Here is a 15,282-nt window from a genome sequence, read left to right as displayed (position 1 = left end):
ACGGATCCCTTTAACTACAATCAAATTGGCTTACTTCAAATCGTCAGCAAGGTCATGAAATCCATTATCGCAGTTAACATTATAATCATTCCTTTTCTCCAACAACCTTATCATCAATTCAGCTTCTCCAACAACCTCATCATCAACTCAGATCATCAATTCAGATTCAGACCTGGTCACTCTACCTTGAACATGCTGCTTCTTCTCTCCCAACCTCAATATCAGACATGAGATCAGGGCCGTTTTTCTGGACATATCTCGAGATTTTGATACAGTCTGGCATCCCACCTTGCTATACAAACTGCCTGCCTATGGAATCCAAGGCCAACTCCACTCTTGGATTACTGACTTCCTCCACTTTCGTAGACAACGGGTGTCTCTCAACAGAACCCTTTCATCTCCTCTCCTTGTCAAGGCTGGAGTACCCCAAGGCAGTGTTCTAGGCCCCATATTATTCCTAATCTTCATCAACAGTCTCACTTAATCTTTGGGAAAATCTCTTTATCGCTTTGCTCATGACTCCATACACTGCCATGATATCTTTCATCCTTCTGACAGACAGGCAGCAGCCTCTTCCCTCTCTTCTAACCTTGACAAAATCACAAATGGGTCAAACACAGTTTTGCTTATGTATCCATATTGTCCACCCTTTGTGTTCTCCCTTACCCCTTATCATTACCTGTATCCCTTTCTCCCTCTGCGATGCTGTTGGCTTTTCCCCTTTCTCTTGCTGTTTCCTTTGTTACGTTATGTCCTGATTTGTTCTGTGCCATTGCTCTTCCACGAGAGAGGGAGAGAGGGAGAGAGGGAGAGAGTTTAAAACACGACCATGTTTAAAACAAACAAACAAACAAAAAATAAACAATGCCCAGACATTTTTGGACACCGACATTTGTGGCATTTTACAGGAACGTATACCCCATGAATGTCAGGGTCTGACAGTATTTATTAATCCAACAGCCAAACATATTGTTGTGGTTAAGGTCTTTAGGGGTTAATAAAACTGTTAATTATAACGACAGTCTTAGCATTTGTTTCGATAAGCATGACATACCATTTGTGCAATGGAAGTGTTGTGTATGTGCAAATAGATGTCTGTTTTCTCCTCCCTTCTTCAAACCTCTAACTCTACATTTTAATGTTATTTTCCTCTGTTTACATGTCTTTACAAAGTGCACATGAGAGCTTTGCAGCTCAAGCCATGAAACTGTGCTGGTGTGGTGAATCTGCATTGACATAGCCAGCCATTAGCCTCACAAAGGGAGATCGCTCACGCGGCTGGGCATGAGGCCAGATTGGTGGTTATCGCATGTGTGTCATCATTTGTCATCATTTGATGATGACATCATTTGATCAAATGTCGTCATTTGATGACAGTTTATGCAAAAAGGGTTGACTAACAACTCTTGAAGAGAGACGTAAAAGCTGTGGGAGCGACTGTTCACGAGAGCAGAGGGAGATATTTTGAGGGTGGCTGCTGTGCATCACAGAAGAGAGCACCTGAGATCGGCAAGAAGTGTTTCTGAGTGTGCCAGAGCTGTGAACTTTTATTTCCTCAAAGCAATGAGGGCTTTGAGGGAGTGACGGTTTCGCCAGATTTCACCAGAGAGCTGCCGACTTGTTGAATTCTGCTCCAGGACTTCTGCACAGCTTACCTCCGGATTTGAAATCGACCTCGGCATTTGAACTGTATTCCCTGTACTGTATTCTTGTCAAGTGCATGAACAGGCCCCAAGATGAGAACTGTTAAGACATCTGTGACGTTTGGTTTGTTCAAGCGCAGTAAGGGAAACTGGATTTATTTACTGATTCATTTACATTTGTTTATTGCATCAGCCTGTCATACTTCTGAGGTCGGCAACATGAGTACCAGCTTACTGGGGTAATGAGCCATTGGGGTAACCTGCGTCGGAGTGGCGACCCGTCCAGGACTGTATTCCTTGCCAATGAAACAGCCTCGGCAGCCCTAATGCGCAGTAAAGCGCGAAAGGAATGGTATTATTTTATTGGTAACGGGCACTGCATCAGCGGCACACCCGTGCTTCCAGAAAATGATACAACCAGCAGCCATAGGCTGCATACGAAACAACAATAACCATAACCTATCCAGCATACAGGAAAACTCCATTGAGGAAGTTTTGTACAGCAGTGGCAAAATTCTGGGCTGCTCCACCATGCTAAATGATTTACCCTCCTTTACACACACTTGACATATTTAAGCTGTGGAAGTAGAATTGTCTCGTATTTTTATAAAGTTTTGTAAAGAACAGTCAGACGATTCATCTCCTGACAAAGCACAGCAACATTGATTTGGGGGAATGTGGATGTCCCTCTCCCTCTCCCTCTCCCTCTCTCCTTCTCCCTCTCTCCCTCTCTCTCCCAAATCCTTCAGTTATGATTGTTCAACTTTCTAAAAAGAAGGAATATAGGCTTGTCAGAATATAGGTGGTGGCCAAGCAATCTGTCATATTATTCATTATTTTCAAACAGGGTGCCATAGCACAAAATATATGTGGTGTAATCTGACTTGCTCTTCTGCTCTCACACTACTTGACTTTAATCTGTGGGGTCACTTTAAAACATTGATGTACTATGGCAGTGCTGCTTATCTCAAATAAATTTCAACAAGAGATCACAGACTCTAGCCAGGTCACTCTCCAGGATCACATCGACAGTGCTATGGATGAATTGATGCATTGCATACGCCGAGTGATCGCAATCGAGGATGGTAATGTGCAATTGTGTCGGAATATGAAATGTGACAACTAAGAGATTCTACAGTCATTAAATTGCCACATACTAAAACACGCAATTTGGAGTCTGTCTGTCATTTTTGACAGCGATACATTCAGTTGTTACTTATCCAATCTCAACCAAGTTTGACAGGAGGACCAAGGTGGTTACACGATGGAGGTTGTAGTGACTTCATTTGCCCACCCCCCCAAACGGGTTTTCCATGTTGGGCAAAATCCGTGTTGAGGTACAGTATATGGAGAGCTTATCGTGGTGTTTTTCCAAGGCCGCATTTAATAACAAAAGTAATAAACCAATGTCACCCGCAGGGTGACCCGTATCTTGCCAAAAGGTGAGCACATGTGACTTCTTTAAGGTCACACTGAGGTGAACAGAGCTGCTATCCACCAGGAGCAACTCCTTGAGGAATATCTGCCTACGAGAGATTCCGATGAGAATCGTTCTACAGAGTAACCATGAAAAATATGCTTTTGCCTCATAACGTCACCAAATGACGTCATAATGTCTCAAGCTTGACATATCTAGAAAGCACTCATCGAGGTGTTCAATTTGAGGTACTACACGATATGGTTCCTAAAACTTGAAAATTTGACCTTGGGGTCAAATATGTTTGACCTGAGGCGCTAACCATGAAGGTCAAGGCCAATCACCACCAAAAATTAATCAGCTGAGCGCCAGACCATGAACTATATTCCCATGAAGTTTGAAGACTATCCGATCAAAAATACTCAAAAAATAAGGGTTTCGTCGACTCCCCTGATTTGCGACAAAGTGACCTTGACCTTTGACCTTGACCTTCAAAATTTTGTGCACTGAAAGGGACCTCTATAGGCCTCTGATATGCGAAGTCACAAAAATTTCCAATGATAACTGTGCTCTGCAGAATTTTTTATACGTGATTACAGACAAAAAAAAACATACAAGCTGACTAACATATCTTGCAAAAACTTCGTTTTGGCAAGATAATAACACTAATTATAATAGCATCATATTGATGTTATTACAAAACAATATTAATACTATACTGACAAGGAAGAGCAATCAGAGATTGCAGACTTTGCCAGGACTTTTTGTATGGCAAATAAAGGGAAGGATGTACTTCATGAAATGGTATTGATTGCAAATGAAAGGTCTAAATGGACTTGTTGTAAAGGTCAAAGGTCTGAAAAGTTCAGAAGGTCTAAACGATGGGAATTGTCTGAAGGGCTTTAAAGGGTCTTAAAATCTATAAAAAGGGTCAAAAGATCAAAGGGGTCTACATTGTATTAAAAGGTCTAAAACGTGTGAAGGTCTAAAGGGTAGCAAGGAGTCTAAGGGTCTTCAGGGATTGAAATGGTGTTCGAGGTCTGAAGGGTTTAACGTGGTATATAGATTATTGGGAGTCTAAATGGTCTTATGGGGTTTAAAGGGGCTTTGGGATCTAAAGGGTATTTTGAGTCTTTGTGGTCTTAATGGGTCCTTGTGGACTTTGTGGGTCTCAGTGTTGTAAAGGATCTAAAGGTTCTTAGGGGTTTTAAAGGGTCTTGTGGTTCTCAAGGATCTCACGTAATTAAAACACATCCTCACGTTATGTGCAAACAAACAAACAAATGGATCTTATTGCAATACCCTCTCCTCTGGCAAGGGTAATAATATATCTCCTCCCCAAGAGGTTTTTCCTCTTTGGACAAACGCCGAGTTAAGATGTTTTAATAGCTTATTGTGGCGTTTTGGGGGGCATCCCTACCGGAAGTAAAAAAATATTATAAACCCCAAACATGTATGATTACCTTTTTAAACAGTCACGACTGCTGTTTAACACGAACGTGAAAGGGAGGAAACCTGTTGTTCTTGATGGATTATGTGCTTATTGCATCTCCCACAGACCAATGGACCCGAGCTGAGATCTAATCTATATATTCAGACACAGAGGATAATAACACCACCCTTCTTGCCTCTCCTATAGGGAATGGTTGCACTATTTCTCTAAATTAGAACAGCACTTGATAGGGCGTAAACCTCTGCGTTTTGTATCCCAATGATAGGCTGGATCTGCATCCAGACCTTAACCAAAATCTAATCAGCTTGTTCTTGTTTCTTACCCAACTCATCCACCAAGTGTTGTCATAATCCGTCCACAACATTTTTAAATATTGTTGTGGGCCGGGGTTCGGCGGCGATAAACGACCACCAGGGGGAGCAGTAGGGTCGTCCCCACCGAACACCCGGAATTGCAGGTCGTAACCTTCGGACAACTCCAAAGGTCACGGGTCACTTAAGGACCGTGCTCGCCAATTCTCTGATGGTGTGGGGTAGGGTTAATAGCCAAATTCAATATACCTAAGTACCCATGTCGTCAAATTACCAAGGAAGTCACACCCTCAACGGACTCTGTCGAATCGGGTCGCTCTGGCGACCTCGGTCCAGTGTAACCGAGCGGAATTACCAAAGTCCGTCGGTCCAAATGAACAATTACAGCATCAAGGCCTCCCTAATTCCCAATATGCACTGTGCTAAACCAATGAAAGAAAGTGACAGATAACGAGCTGGTACATTGAACAATTGGGTGTTTATTTATAATGGGGCAGGGCAGCACGAAAAGAGCAGAGTTAAACCGACTATCAGAAATGCAATTTACAATGTACAAGGCACTTGAACAATTGCTACTTATAGACTGGGCCCACAGATACACACGCACACACCCAAAAGAAATGGTGGCTGCGGCCTTTATTTGACCCTTCAGCGAGCAGAGGGTAAGAATTCGGTTGGGCACCTTTCTGCCTCGTGCGGTCTGTTTCGAGACGAGCTCGTTCGGGGGGGGGAGACTCCAACCCACACCTTCGTCACCGCACCAAGCACCAGGGACCGTGCGCTCCAACCAGCCACGCACCAATGAACCAATACCAAGGAGAGGACCAGAGACGACGATGACCCAGAACCAGACGAACCAGCCAGCACCAAGACCCGCGACCCCCAAGATGACCAACGCTCCCCAGCCAGGCGTTCCTTTATTCCTTTCTCGTCCGGGGTGAGAAAATAGCCATCTGAGGCGATCTCCACCATCATTGGCCTGGGTGTCATGGGAAAGTCCCTTTCTGTCGCAATCTCCACCCTCATTGGCCAGGGTGTCGTGGGAAAGTCGCCCTCTGTGGCAATCTCAACCCTCATTGGCCGGGATGTCGTGGGAAAGTCACCCTCTGTGGCAATCTCAACCCTCATTGGCCGGGGTGTCGTGGGAAAGTCGCCTTCTGTAGCAATCTCAACCCTCATTGGCGGGGTGTCGTGGGAAAGTCGCCCTCTGTGGCAATCTCAACCCTCATTGGCCAGGGTGTCATGGGAAAGTCACCCTCTGTAGCAATCTCAACCCTCATTGGCCGGGGTGTCGTGGGAAAGTCGCCCTCTGTGGCAATCTCAACCCTCATTGGCCGGGGTGTCGTGGGAAAGTCGCCCTCTGTGGCAATCTCAACCCTCATTGACCGGGGTGTCATGGGAAAGTCGCCTTCTGTGGCAATCTCAACCCTCATTGGCGGGGTGTCGTGGGAAAGTCGCCCTCTGTGGCAATCTCAACCCTCATTGGCCAGGGTGTCATGGGAAAGACCCTCTCTGTCGCAATCTCCACCCTCATTGGCCAGGGTGTCGTGGGAAAGTCTCCCTCTGTGGCAATCTCAACCCTCATTGGCCGGGATGTCGTGGGAAAGTCACCCTCTGTGGCAATCTCAACCCTCATTGGCCGGGGTGTCGTGGGAAAGTCGCCCTCTGTAGCAATCTCAACCCTCATTGGCGGGGTGTCGTGGGAAAGTCGCCCTCTGTGGCAATCTCCACCCTCATTGGCCAGGGTGTGGTGGGAAAGTCGCCCTCTGTGGAAATCTCAACCCTCATTGGCCAGGGTGTCGTGGGAAAGTCACCCTCTGTGGCAATCTCAACCCTCATTGGTGGGGTGTCGTGTGAAATTCGCCCTCTGTGGCAATCTCAACTCTCATTGGTCGTGGAGTCGTGGGAAAGTCGCCTTCTGTGGCAATCTCAACCCTCATTGGTCGTGGAGTCGTGGGAAAGTCGCCTTCTGTGGCAATCTCAACCCTCATTGGCCAGGGTGTCATGGGAAAGTCGCCCTCTGTGGCAATCTCAACCCTCATTGGCCGGGGTGTCGTGGGAAAGTTGCCCTCTGTGGCAATCTCAACCCTCATTGGCCGGGGTGTCGTGGGAAAGTCGCCCTCTGGGGCAATCTCAACCCTCATTGGCCGGGGTGTCGTGGGAAAGTCGCCCTCTGTAGCAATCTCAACCCTCATTGGCCGGGGTGTCATGGGAAAGTCGCCCTCTGTCGCAATCTCCACCCTCATTGGCCGGGGTGTCGTGGGGAAGTCGCTCTCTGTCGCAATCTCCACTCTCATTGGCCAGGATGTCTGGGAAAGTCGCCCTCTGTCGCAATCTCCACCCTCATTGGCCGGGGTGTCGTGGGAAATTCGCTCTCTGTCGCAATCTCCACCCTCATTGGCCGGGGTGTCTGGGAAAGTCGCTCTCTGTCGCAATCTCCACCCTCATTGGCCGGGGTGTCTGGGAAAGTCGCCCTCTGTCGCAATCTCCACCCTCATTGGCTGGGGTGTCATGGGAAAGTCGCCCTTGATTTAATACACACCAGGAGGTTGACTCAGCCTGTCATCCTTCCAAGGTCGGTGAAGTGAGTACCAGTGTACTGGGCCCGGTGTATGCCCCGGTTAGAATAGGTGTACCATATCCCTGAGTCGTAAGAGGCCACCAGGGTTACGTCAGGAAGGGCATCCGGCGTAAAACCTGTGCCAAATCATTATGCGGATCATAACGGATGATCCGCTGTGGCAACCCCTATCGGGAGCAGCCGAAAGAAGAAGAAGATACCGGTTATATCTGTATAATTTTTAATATTGATATACTGGTATTGGAAATTTGAATATTTCGGTATACCGAAAAAAATCGGTATATCCACAAAAATATCGGTATATCACCCACAAATCGCAGAAAGGTGTTTACTATCCTTTAAAACCATACATGATTTAATAAGCTTTGATGCACTCGGCTACACCTGTAACAGTGGAATGTATTACTTCAAGACGTACCAGGAAGTAGGTACAGTAGGTTTTAACTTTAACCCTCAGCACCCGAGCACCCAACAAGCAATCGCGTTTTTCTTTACCCTCACAGCATAATGATACCGATATTGGCCTGTGCTGATTACCGACACGGCGATTCGCGATAATGATACCGATATCCGCCTGTGCTGATTACCGACACGGTGATTCGCGATAGTGATACTGATATTGTCCTGTGCCGATTACCAAGACAGCGATAGCGATAGTGATAATGATATTGGTCTGTGCTGATTACCAGAACAGCGATCTGCAATAGCGATCGTGATATCCCTTTTGAAGGTCTTTTTTTTATATATTAAAAAAGGTTAGAAATTCAAACTTTTAAACAGCTTGGGACGTACACCTTGACCCTATTAGTCCGCAGATATGTGAAAAAAATGTGCCTTTAGTGATACAAGCATGAAATTTGGCACACTGCTAGAGCAGTATCTTACAAAGATTTTTGGATATAGGGACATTCCAGATTCTTCCCAGAGCCAAAATGGCGGCCATTTTACAAAATAGCCGATTTTGTGTTGTGCAAGGAGGATACATGTGGATACAACTATATTTAAGAAGCATACCAGTAGTTTTATTTAACTAAATATAGATTCTAGCAAATAAGAAATAGCAAATAAAGGTAACAAAGCGTGAATAAACCATTTATTTGGTCATTTTTTGGTGCATTTTTGCACTTTTGGACGGTTTTCTACAACAAACTCTTCAAATAACTGTTATCAAGCACCATGGAATGACTGTTGTTCATTTAACACTCTTGAACTCAGAGGAAGTGCTTCTGTTTGATCCTAACATCAACTTACAGAGTCAAAATTATACAGTGGAACCTCTAGATCCAGGTAACAGAGTCTACTATGATGCATGGATACATGTGTACATGTTACATAATTATCATCTGTGATCTTTCTTGTCCCAGTTCTACTCTCTTGTACACTCCCCACCACAGTGACATAGAGCTGTGCACTGGAGTGCAGCCTTGACACACTTGCACTGTCCTCTGCATCCCTTTTTGCAGCCACACCTTAGTAGTTGCCGACATGCCTCAGTTGCCTCTGGAAGGGTTGTCCAGTATATGTCCCAGCCATTATCGGTGTGAACCCACCCCCAGTCACTGGGCGATGGGAGCTCTGGTGTGGACACCATCATCTGGCCCCAACAGTAGCCGGCTTGGTAGGTAGCTCTCTTGATGTGCTGTTTCAGGGCTTTACGAGTTGGTGGGAGAGCATCTATTGATCTGCCATTCTTGGTGAACAGATGCTTGCGACACTCATTGACATGTTCCTGGCTACTGGTGCGATCATAGAGCACAACAACAAAACGCTCCAGTGCATCCATGTGGTCATCTACGGCTGAAGGAGTTGGCGTGGCAGCCAAGGCACAGAATGCTGCAGTGACATTAATGACCTCATCACAGGCTTTCCAGGTTTCCCATGCTTTTTTCTTCCCCTTGCCTCTGAAGCTTGAAACGGTGTCGCATCCATTGAGGGCATGGAAGAATGGCAAACCTCGACACTTGTTAGGTCCCAGTGCCACAGACATCTCGTGAGCTGCCAAGAACCTGAAGTTCTTTCCTGTGCCAAAAGCAACCCAGTGCTCATCGATGTCCAGACGTCCAGCTGCTGTCACCGCAAGGACCACGACATCAGTGTCTACTGTACGGATCGACACTTTGCTGTATCCCTGCCTCACAGCGTCTTCAGCATGGAGTAGCATTCTTGTGTCAGCCTCTTCATGGCTACAAGGGGCAAGACCAGCAACATCTCGGCCAGGCTTCTGCTCCTCCATGTCCGGAAAATATGTCATGATCCGGTGCTTGAGTTTGGTCGAGTGAACACATCCAGTCAAGACTGTTCCAAGCTGTTTCAGCCGGTTGTTGTACAGACTTGTTAGGTCTGCCAGCTTGAACACTGGTGCCACAAGAGCGTCCATGCGGGCATCATCGATGTAGGACACCAGTTCTCCGAGAGCTATGCCATGATTGATATCATCCTGGTCATCCAAGGTTCTCTTTGTGTCCCTTGCTTTGTTATAGAGGGAAACCAGACACTTCACATGGTACAGGGCATCTTGCGCCATCATATCTCCAGCACTCAGTTTAGCAATAAGTGGCTTGTCTTCTAGTTTCAGAGCACATTTCCTGACTCGTCTGTCCAGGTCAAAGGTAGAAGCTTTGCACAAAGACTCGTTACCTGCTGGCTTGTCACAAAAGAAACACGTTTCGAGCAGTGACTCTGTGCGGTCCACACTCTGACGGGTATACTTTGGTGTCATGCCTTCGGTATCCCCACTGGTTGTTTTCCTCTTCTCTGCCCGAATCAATTGAGTTTTGTTGTATTGTAGTCTGCACGAATCATGCCACTTAGCCCTGTGGTGCTGGAAGGTGGACTCAATACCCTCACCATCGTCCAAGCGGGACATGTCGAGAGATTTTGGCAAGCAGTCGATCTCACTGAACCTGAAGAGGTTGTCTGCCAGAATCTGGTATCCAGACCCTCCTGTGCTTCGCTTGGAGTCAGCTGGACAATGAAGAGGCTCAGTGGTGTCCATCTGACACAGCACACATAGGTTCCAGTCTGTCTGGTTAATTGATGTAACAGATGTACTTGGCCCTCGCTGCTGGGGGTCTAATAGTTTGAAATGCTTGGCCATTGTCTTGAACCACCACCAATCATTCACTGTAAAATTGGGAAGAACCACGACCAAGCAGGGGATTAGTCTTTGGGTGCACTACAGTGGAGTTATCACCTGAAAACAGAATAGCAGAGTTAAAATGTTTTCAACTACGAACCCCAGCCCAGAGGAGATGCATATATACACAATGGCGATCTTGGGTGATTGTCACTCGATGTCCCCAATAGGCCACCATACATTATTTCTTTGCGCTGGACAGGACCATGTTAAACCCAAATCAATATGAACACACCATTGTAGTTTGAACATTTCTATTATGCAATCATGAAAATTAATACAGTGAGTACATCAATATCGATTTCGCAAATTTATGCATTTAATCGCGACATTGCCAGCTACCAGTATGTAATTAATAATGGAAATATTCATGGAGTCTTCCTTTCACCAAATTTGATTTTTGATCTATTTATATTTCCAGAAACAATATTCAGGTAACATTCACATGCATGATCATATTACAGAGCTCTTGTTCCAGCCATGCATTATTGCGATGGTAAACTGTTATCTGTGTCCCTCATAGACCACCGTAGATGCATTTTTTAGTCAAATATGAAGTAGATAATGAAGCATGTGCATACTAGTTGATAATAATCATATTATGCTCACTACATTGTGTTTTGCACCAAGCACAAATGACTTTGCTGACCTTGTAGGCAGAATTTGTTATTCGTGGCAGCCATTTTGTAAAATGGCCACCATTTTGACCCTAGGGGTAATCTGGAATGTCCCTATATCCAAAATGTTTCCTAAGGGAATGCTATAACTGTGTACCAAATTTCATGCTTGTATCATCAAAGGCACAAAACTACCAGAATATTTCACATATCTGCCGGACTATATGGCTAAAATGCGATCGTGACACCAGCCTGTGCTGATTACCTACACGGCGATCTGCAATAGTGTGCAAATTACTGTGGAATTAAATGGATTTCTTTCTTTTCTTCCCTTCAAAATTTCCCCAATAACAACCATTAGAGGCGAACATTGGCGCAACGATTGTTGTCATCGTGTGAGATGAACAGCTGCTCACTAAGGGGTTGGGGAGGGGGGGGGGGAGTCTGTGCCGATTACCTATATCATGCTGTACATGTCATCATCGCACGTGCGCTGACATTGAGCTAACTTTTTACTGAGGTATATTTATATAGCTTTTTACTGAGCTATAATATTTTCTGAGCTCGCGAGCCGAGAATTCGCCTGCTGTTAGAGCCTGCCTGCTACCTATGATTAAGAGTCATCGACTATCGTCTTTAGAAATTACCTTGCAAGAATAATGTAAGCAAAGGACAAAACTGAACCCCTTTTTACTCTTTATCAACAAAATTTTCAATCGTATGAAAAGAATTGCCATAATTTGTAACGATTAAGTCCATAATGTATACCGTGAATCACCGTGTGTCATTGATGTGTACAATCATATATGAATACGTAATGAACCATTGTAACATTATGTATTTTTGGAACCTACGTAAAAAAAAAAAATTGTTTATTTAAGTATTTATTTTTGATATTGATAAATCAGTCTCCATCCATCATCCATCCATCCATTGGGACCATACTCTGTGCAGAGTGTTTGTGCTGCCTAAGCAGTCTCCTTGGCTATTGGGCACAATCCTGGACAAGTCGCCTCTCCAACTCAGGATACCAGCATGCTGGCACCCATTTTGCTGATCTCGGAAGGATGACAGGCAGAGTCAACCCCACCTGGTATTAAGTCAACAGAAGAGCAGGATTTGAACTCAGAATCCTAGGATCCCAAGCCCACCACCCTAACCATTAAGCCAACACCAGGCATATTTCAGTATAAGCCCACCGATGTATCGATATCAAAAAAAATTGATAGCCTGGAGCCTACCAAGCCGATGGAGCCTACCAACCAGTAAACTGACATCATGTAAATTTATACAGCATGCTACTCTGTCACATCATCTCACCAGGTCTTTATAAAGAGGTTTAAGCTGACCACTGATTTGCTCAATTCTAAAATGCCTAGGTTGTTCAATGTTTATGGTAGTATACTATTTGTGAGACTAATAATGTCTTATCCATGTGTATTTTTATCTTGATAACAGCTACGCCAGTTGTCGAGAGTAAAGCACCGAAACATTGTGAAGCTCTACGGTGCTTGCCGTAACCCGGTGAGTATGCCTACACCCAATGTGTAGATCTTCTCCAGTGATTTTAATGTGATCTGGTTTTGAGGTGCCTGAGGTTTTGTTTGTCTTGTGTTTTCTTGCTCACAATTGACATTAACTCAATAATGCTTCCTAACTGCATTGTCTGCCTTTTGGAAAGTTTTATTTTGATCTAAATCATGGTTGGTATCTGGGATAACTGGGAATCGGTGTAGGCCTTTCCATATTATTAACCACTGTGGTATTGCATGTCCATTTGCCTGCAGGTGTGTCTTGTCATGGAATTTGCTGAAGGAGGTTCTTTGTACAACGGTGAGAGTATAATAGCCATAAGGGGAACATGGGGGGGGGGGGTGGGGTGTACAATCATTTGAATGAGGTGTACAATCAAATAAAGAAAGGTCTCATATTGAGCCAAAGCAATTAGCACTACAAAACAATGCTATAGATTTTGCATAACTTAGAGAGTCTGAGCGAGCCAGCTGCTCGAGGCAGAGAGGTGGTTCGACAGTGTGTGGCAGTGGGTCCAAGCCATAGTACTCATCAGAGGCATCGCTTCCTATCGGGTAAAGGTTTTATACACAACCCTCTCCCCGCCACAAGTCTCAGTCTCCCAAGCTAAACAATTGTGGACCACAAGGGTCTCTGGCCCAAGGAGCCCACCAATCATACCGCTGAGGACTTTGTTATTCTGGGAATCATTGCCTGAAGGCCCCCCACAAGTCTCCGTCCTGCTATTCCCACCAGTCTCAGTAAATGGCCCTCAGGAATTGCCGCCCTGAAGCCTCCACAAGTCTGTGCTTCCCGAGACCAGCCACCAACCCCAGCCTTGGCAATGAGCAATTCCCTGCTCTCGCTTCTACGTGCTGATGGACAGTTGTTGAGGAAGAGCCATCTCCCTCTGTTTATCGGGGAAATGTGATGTGTCGCTCTGATCCTACCCATCTCCACAGAAGAGAACAAATAGACGGGAGATCTTTTACCTCGGTACCTCAGAATCAGACAATGCCCATCCTCTAGAAGGAAACATTTGAATACTCCAAACGTACTCCTTAATAAAGGGGAGAATTTTACAGCTACACAAACATCCGTGTTGGCAACTGTTATTCTAACTATTTCCTCCTTCACTTTAAACATAACAGTATTATCATAATGTTTCGCCTCCCCACCTCCCCCCCCCTCCTCCCCAGTAATGCTGATGTATTTATGTATTTATTGTGATGTAATTTGTTTTGGATGTTGTTTTTGAAATTTGAATGGCATAATGGTTTTGCATTCAGTGTTACATGGCAGTGAACCAGTTGCTTCCTACAAGGCAGCGCATGCCATGTCATGGTGCCTGCAGTGTGCCCTGGGAGTTGCTTACCTTCACAGCATGAAACCAAAAGCACTTATCCACAGGGATCTTAAACCTCCCAAGTACGTATTCTTATGGGCAGATTCTCTATAGAATAGCATTCAAATAGGTCTTTTTTCATCTTTATTAATTGTAAGATTGTCAGAAGGTTGCATAAACGACATGTCATGAAAATTGGTAACTTTTGAGTGCTGATTTGTATGATGTTGCTCATGACTTTTGTGAGAATAATGCTCAAAAGCTTCATGATTAACTCTGTATTCACTATAGCATGCAGAGAAACCCCACATTAATTTTTTTTTTCCGAAAACATTCCGAACAAGGGTTCTCGGCAAATGTGGCATGGACTGAGTATTATGGATTGAACTTGCTTATGCTCTGAGGGCTAGAGCGAGCTCTCAACATTTGATGAAGATGATCGGAGAAGATGAGCGTAATAAAACATCTCGACTTGTCACATAATTTTGCTAAAGTTCAACCTTACAAACCCATGTCTGTTGCATTTCCTGGTGCTATTGTGTGGAAACGTTCTGATCATCTTGTTTGGGAGCTAATGCAAGAGATTATGCCTTGTAGTAACACTGGCTGATGAGTTTGTCATCCTCCACATGGATTTTGTGATTACAAATGTCACTCCCAACTTATTTATTTATTTATTTATTTTATACGAGCAAATATCACCCATCGCTTCGCTGACAGGAATACTAAAGGGAGGAGGGAGAAAAAAAAGGGTGGGTGGGAGAGAGCAGGGAGAGTGAAGAGGTGGAGGGGAAAAGAGTGAGGATGGGTGGGGGAGGGGAAGACAGTGTGAGGTGAGAGGAAGGGAATGCAGACATATGTGGTGGAGCGTTAATTACGATTCATACTGTTTCATCAAAATGATTCTGCAGAGAATAACAGTGAAGATGGAAACAAAATAATGTCTGAATTCCATTTTCTACCGGGAAACAATAAACATGGTCCAGAGACAAACTCCCGTCCGGACATAAACACTGCCCAGACACATCTGGAGACAAACATGCTTCATGAAAAAAAACACACACACACACACACACACACACACACACACACACACACACACACACACACACACACACACACACACACACACACACACACACACACGCTTGGCCGATATCGTTGTCGGAATTGGTTTGATTACCAACAACAGCACTTGCTGTATACAACCCAGAAACTTTGAGTAGCTTTCACCAAAAAACAGCGTTGCATTTATATAGACTTTTCA

The 15,282-nt window shown here is 44.9% G+C and overlaps 1 protein-coding gene across 10 annotated transcripts in view; it reads left to right on the top strand.

Annotated features, from left to right (window-relative positions):
* The window catches only part of MAP3K7 (mitogen-activated protein kinase kinase kinase 7), a 77,849-nt gene that overhangs the window by 24,875 nt on the left and 37,692 nt on the right, over positions 1 to 15,282 (top strand). For all 10 annotated transcript variants that reach the window (XM_085883602.1, XM_085883590.1, XM_085883607.1 and 7 more), the window contains exons 5-7: positions 12,617 to 12,682; positions 12,946 to 12,991; positions 13,960 to 14,098. In XM_085883602.1, the coding sequence (XP_085739728.1) occupies positions 12,617 to 12,682; positions 12,946 to 12,991; positions 13,960 to 14,098 (251 nt within the window). The remainder of the gene's footprint in view (positions 1 to 12,616; positions 12,683 to 12,945; positions 12,992 to 13,959; positions 14,099 to 15,282) is intronic.

Source organism: Eptatretus burgeri, chromosome 1, assembly GCF_056783735.1.
Source record: "Eptatretus burgeri isolate ZD-2024b chromosome 1, Ebu_testis_v1, whole genome shotgun sequence".
Lineage (NCBI taxonomy): Eukaryota > Metazoa > Chordata > Myxini > Myxiniformes > Myxinidae > Eptatretus > Eptatretus burgeri.
This window is presented reverse-complemented; position numbering and strand designations above follow the sequence as displayed.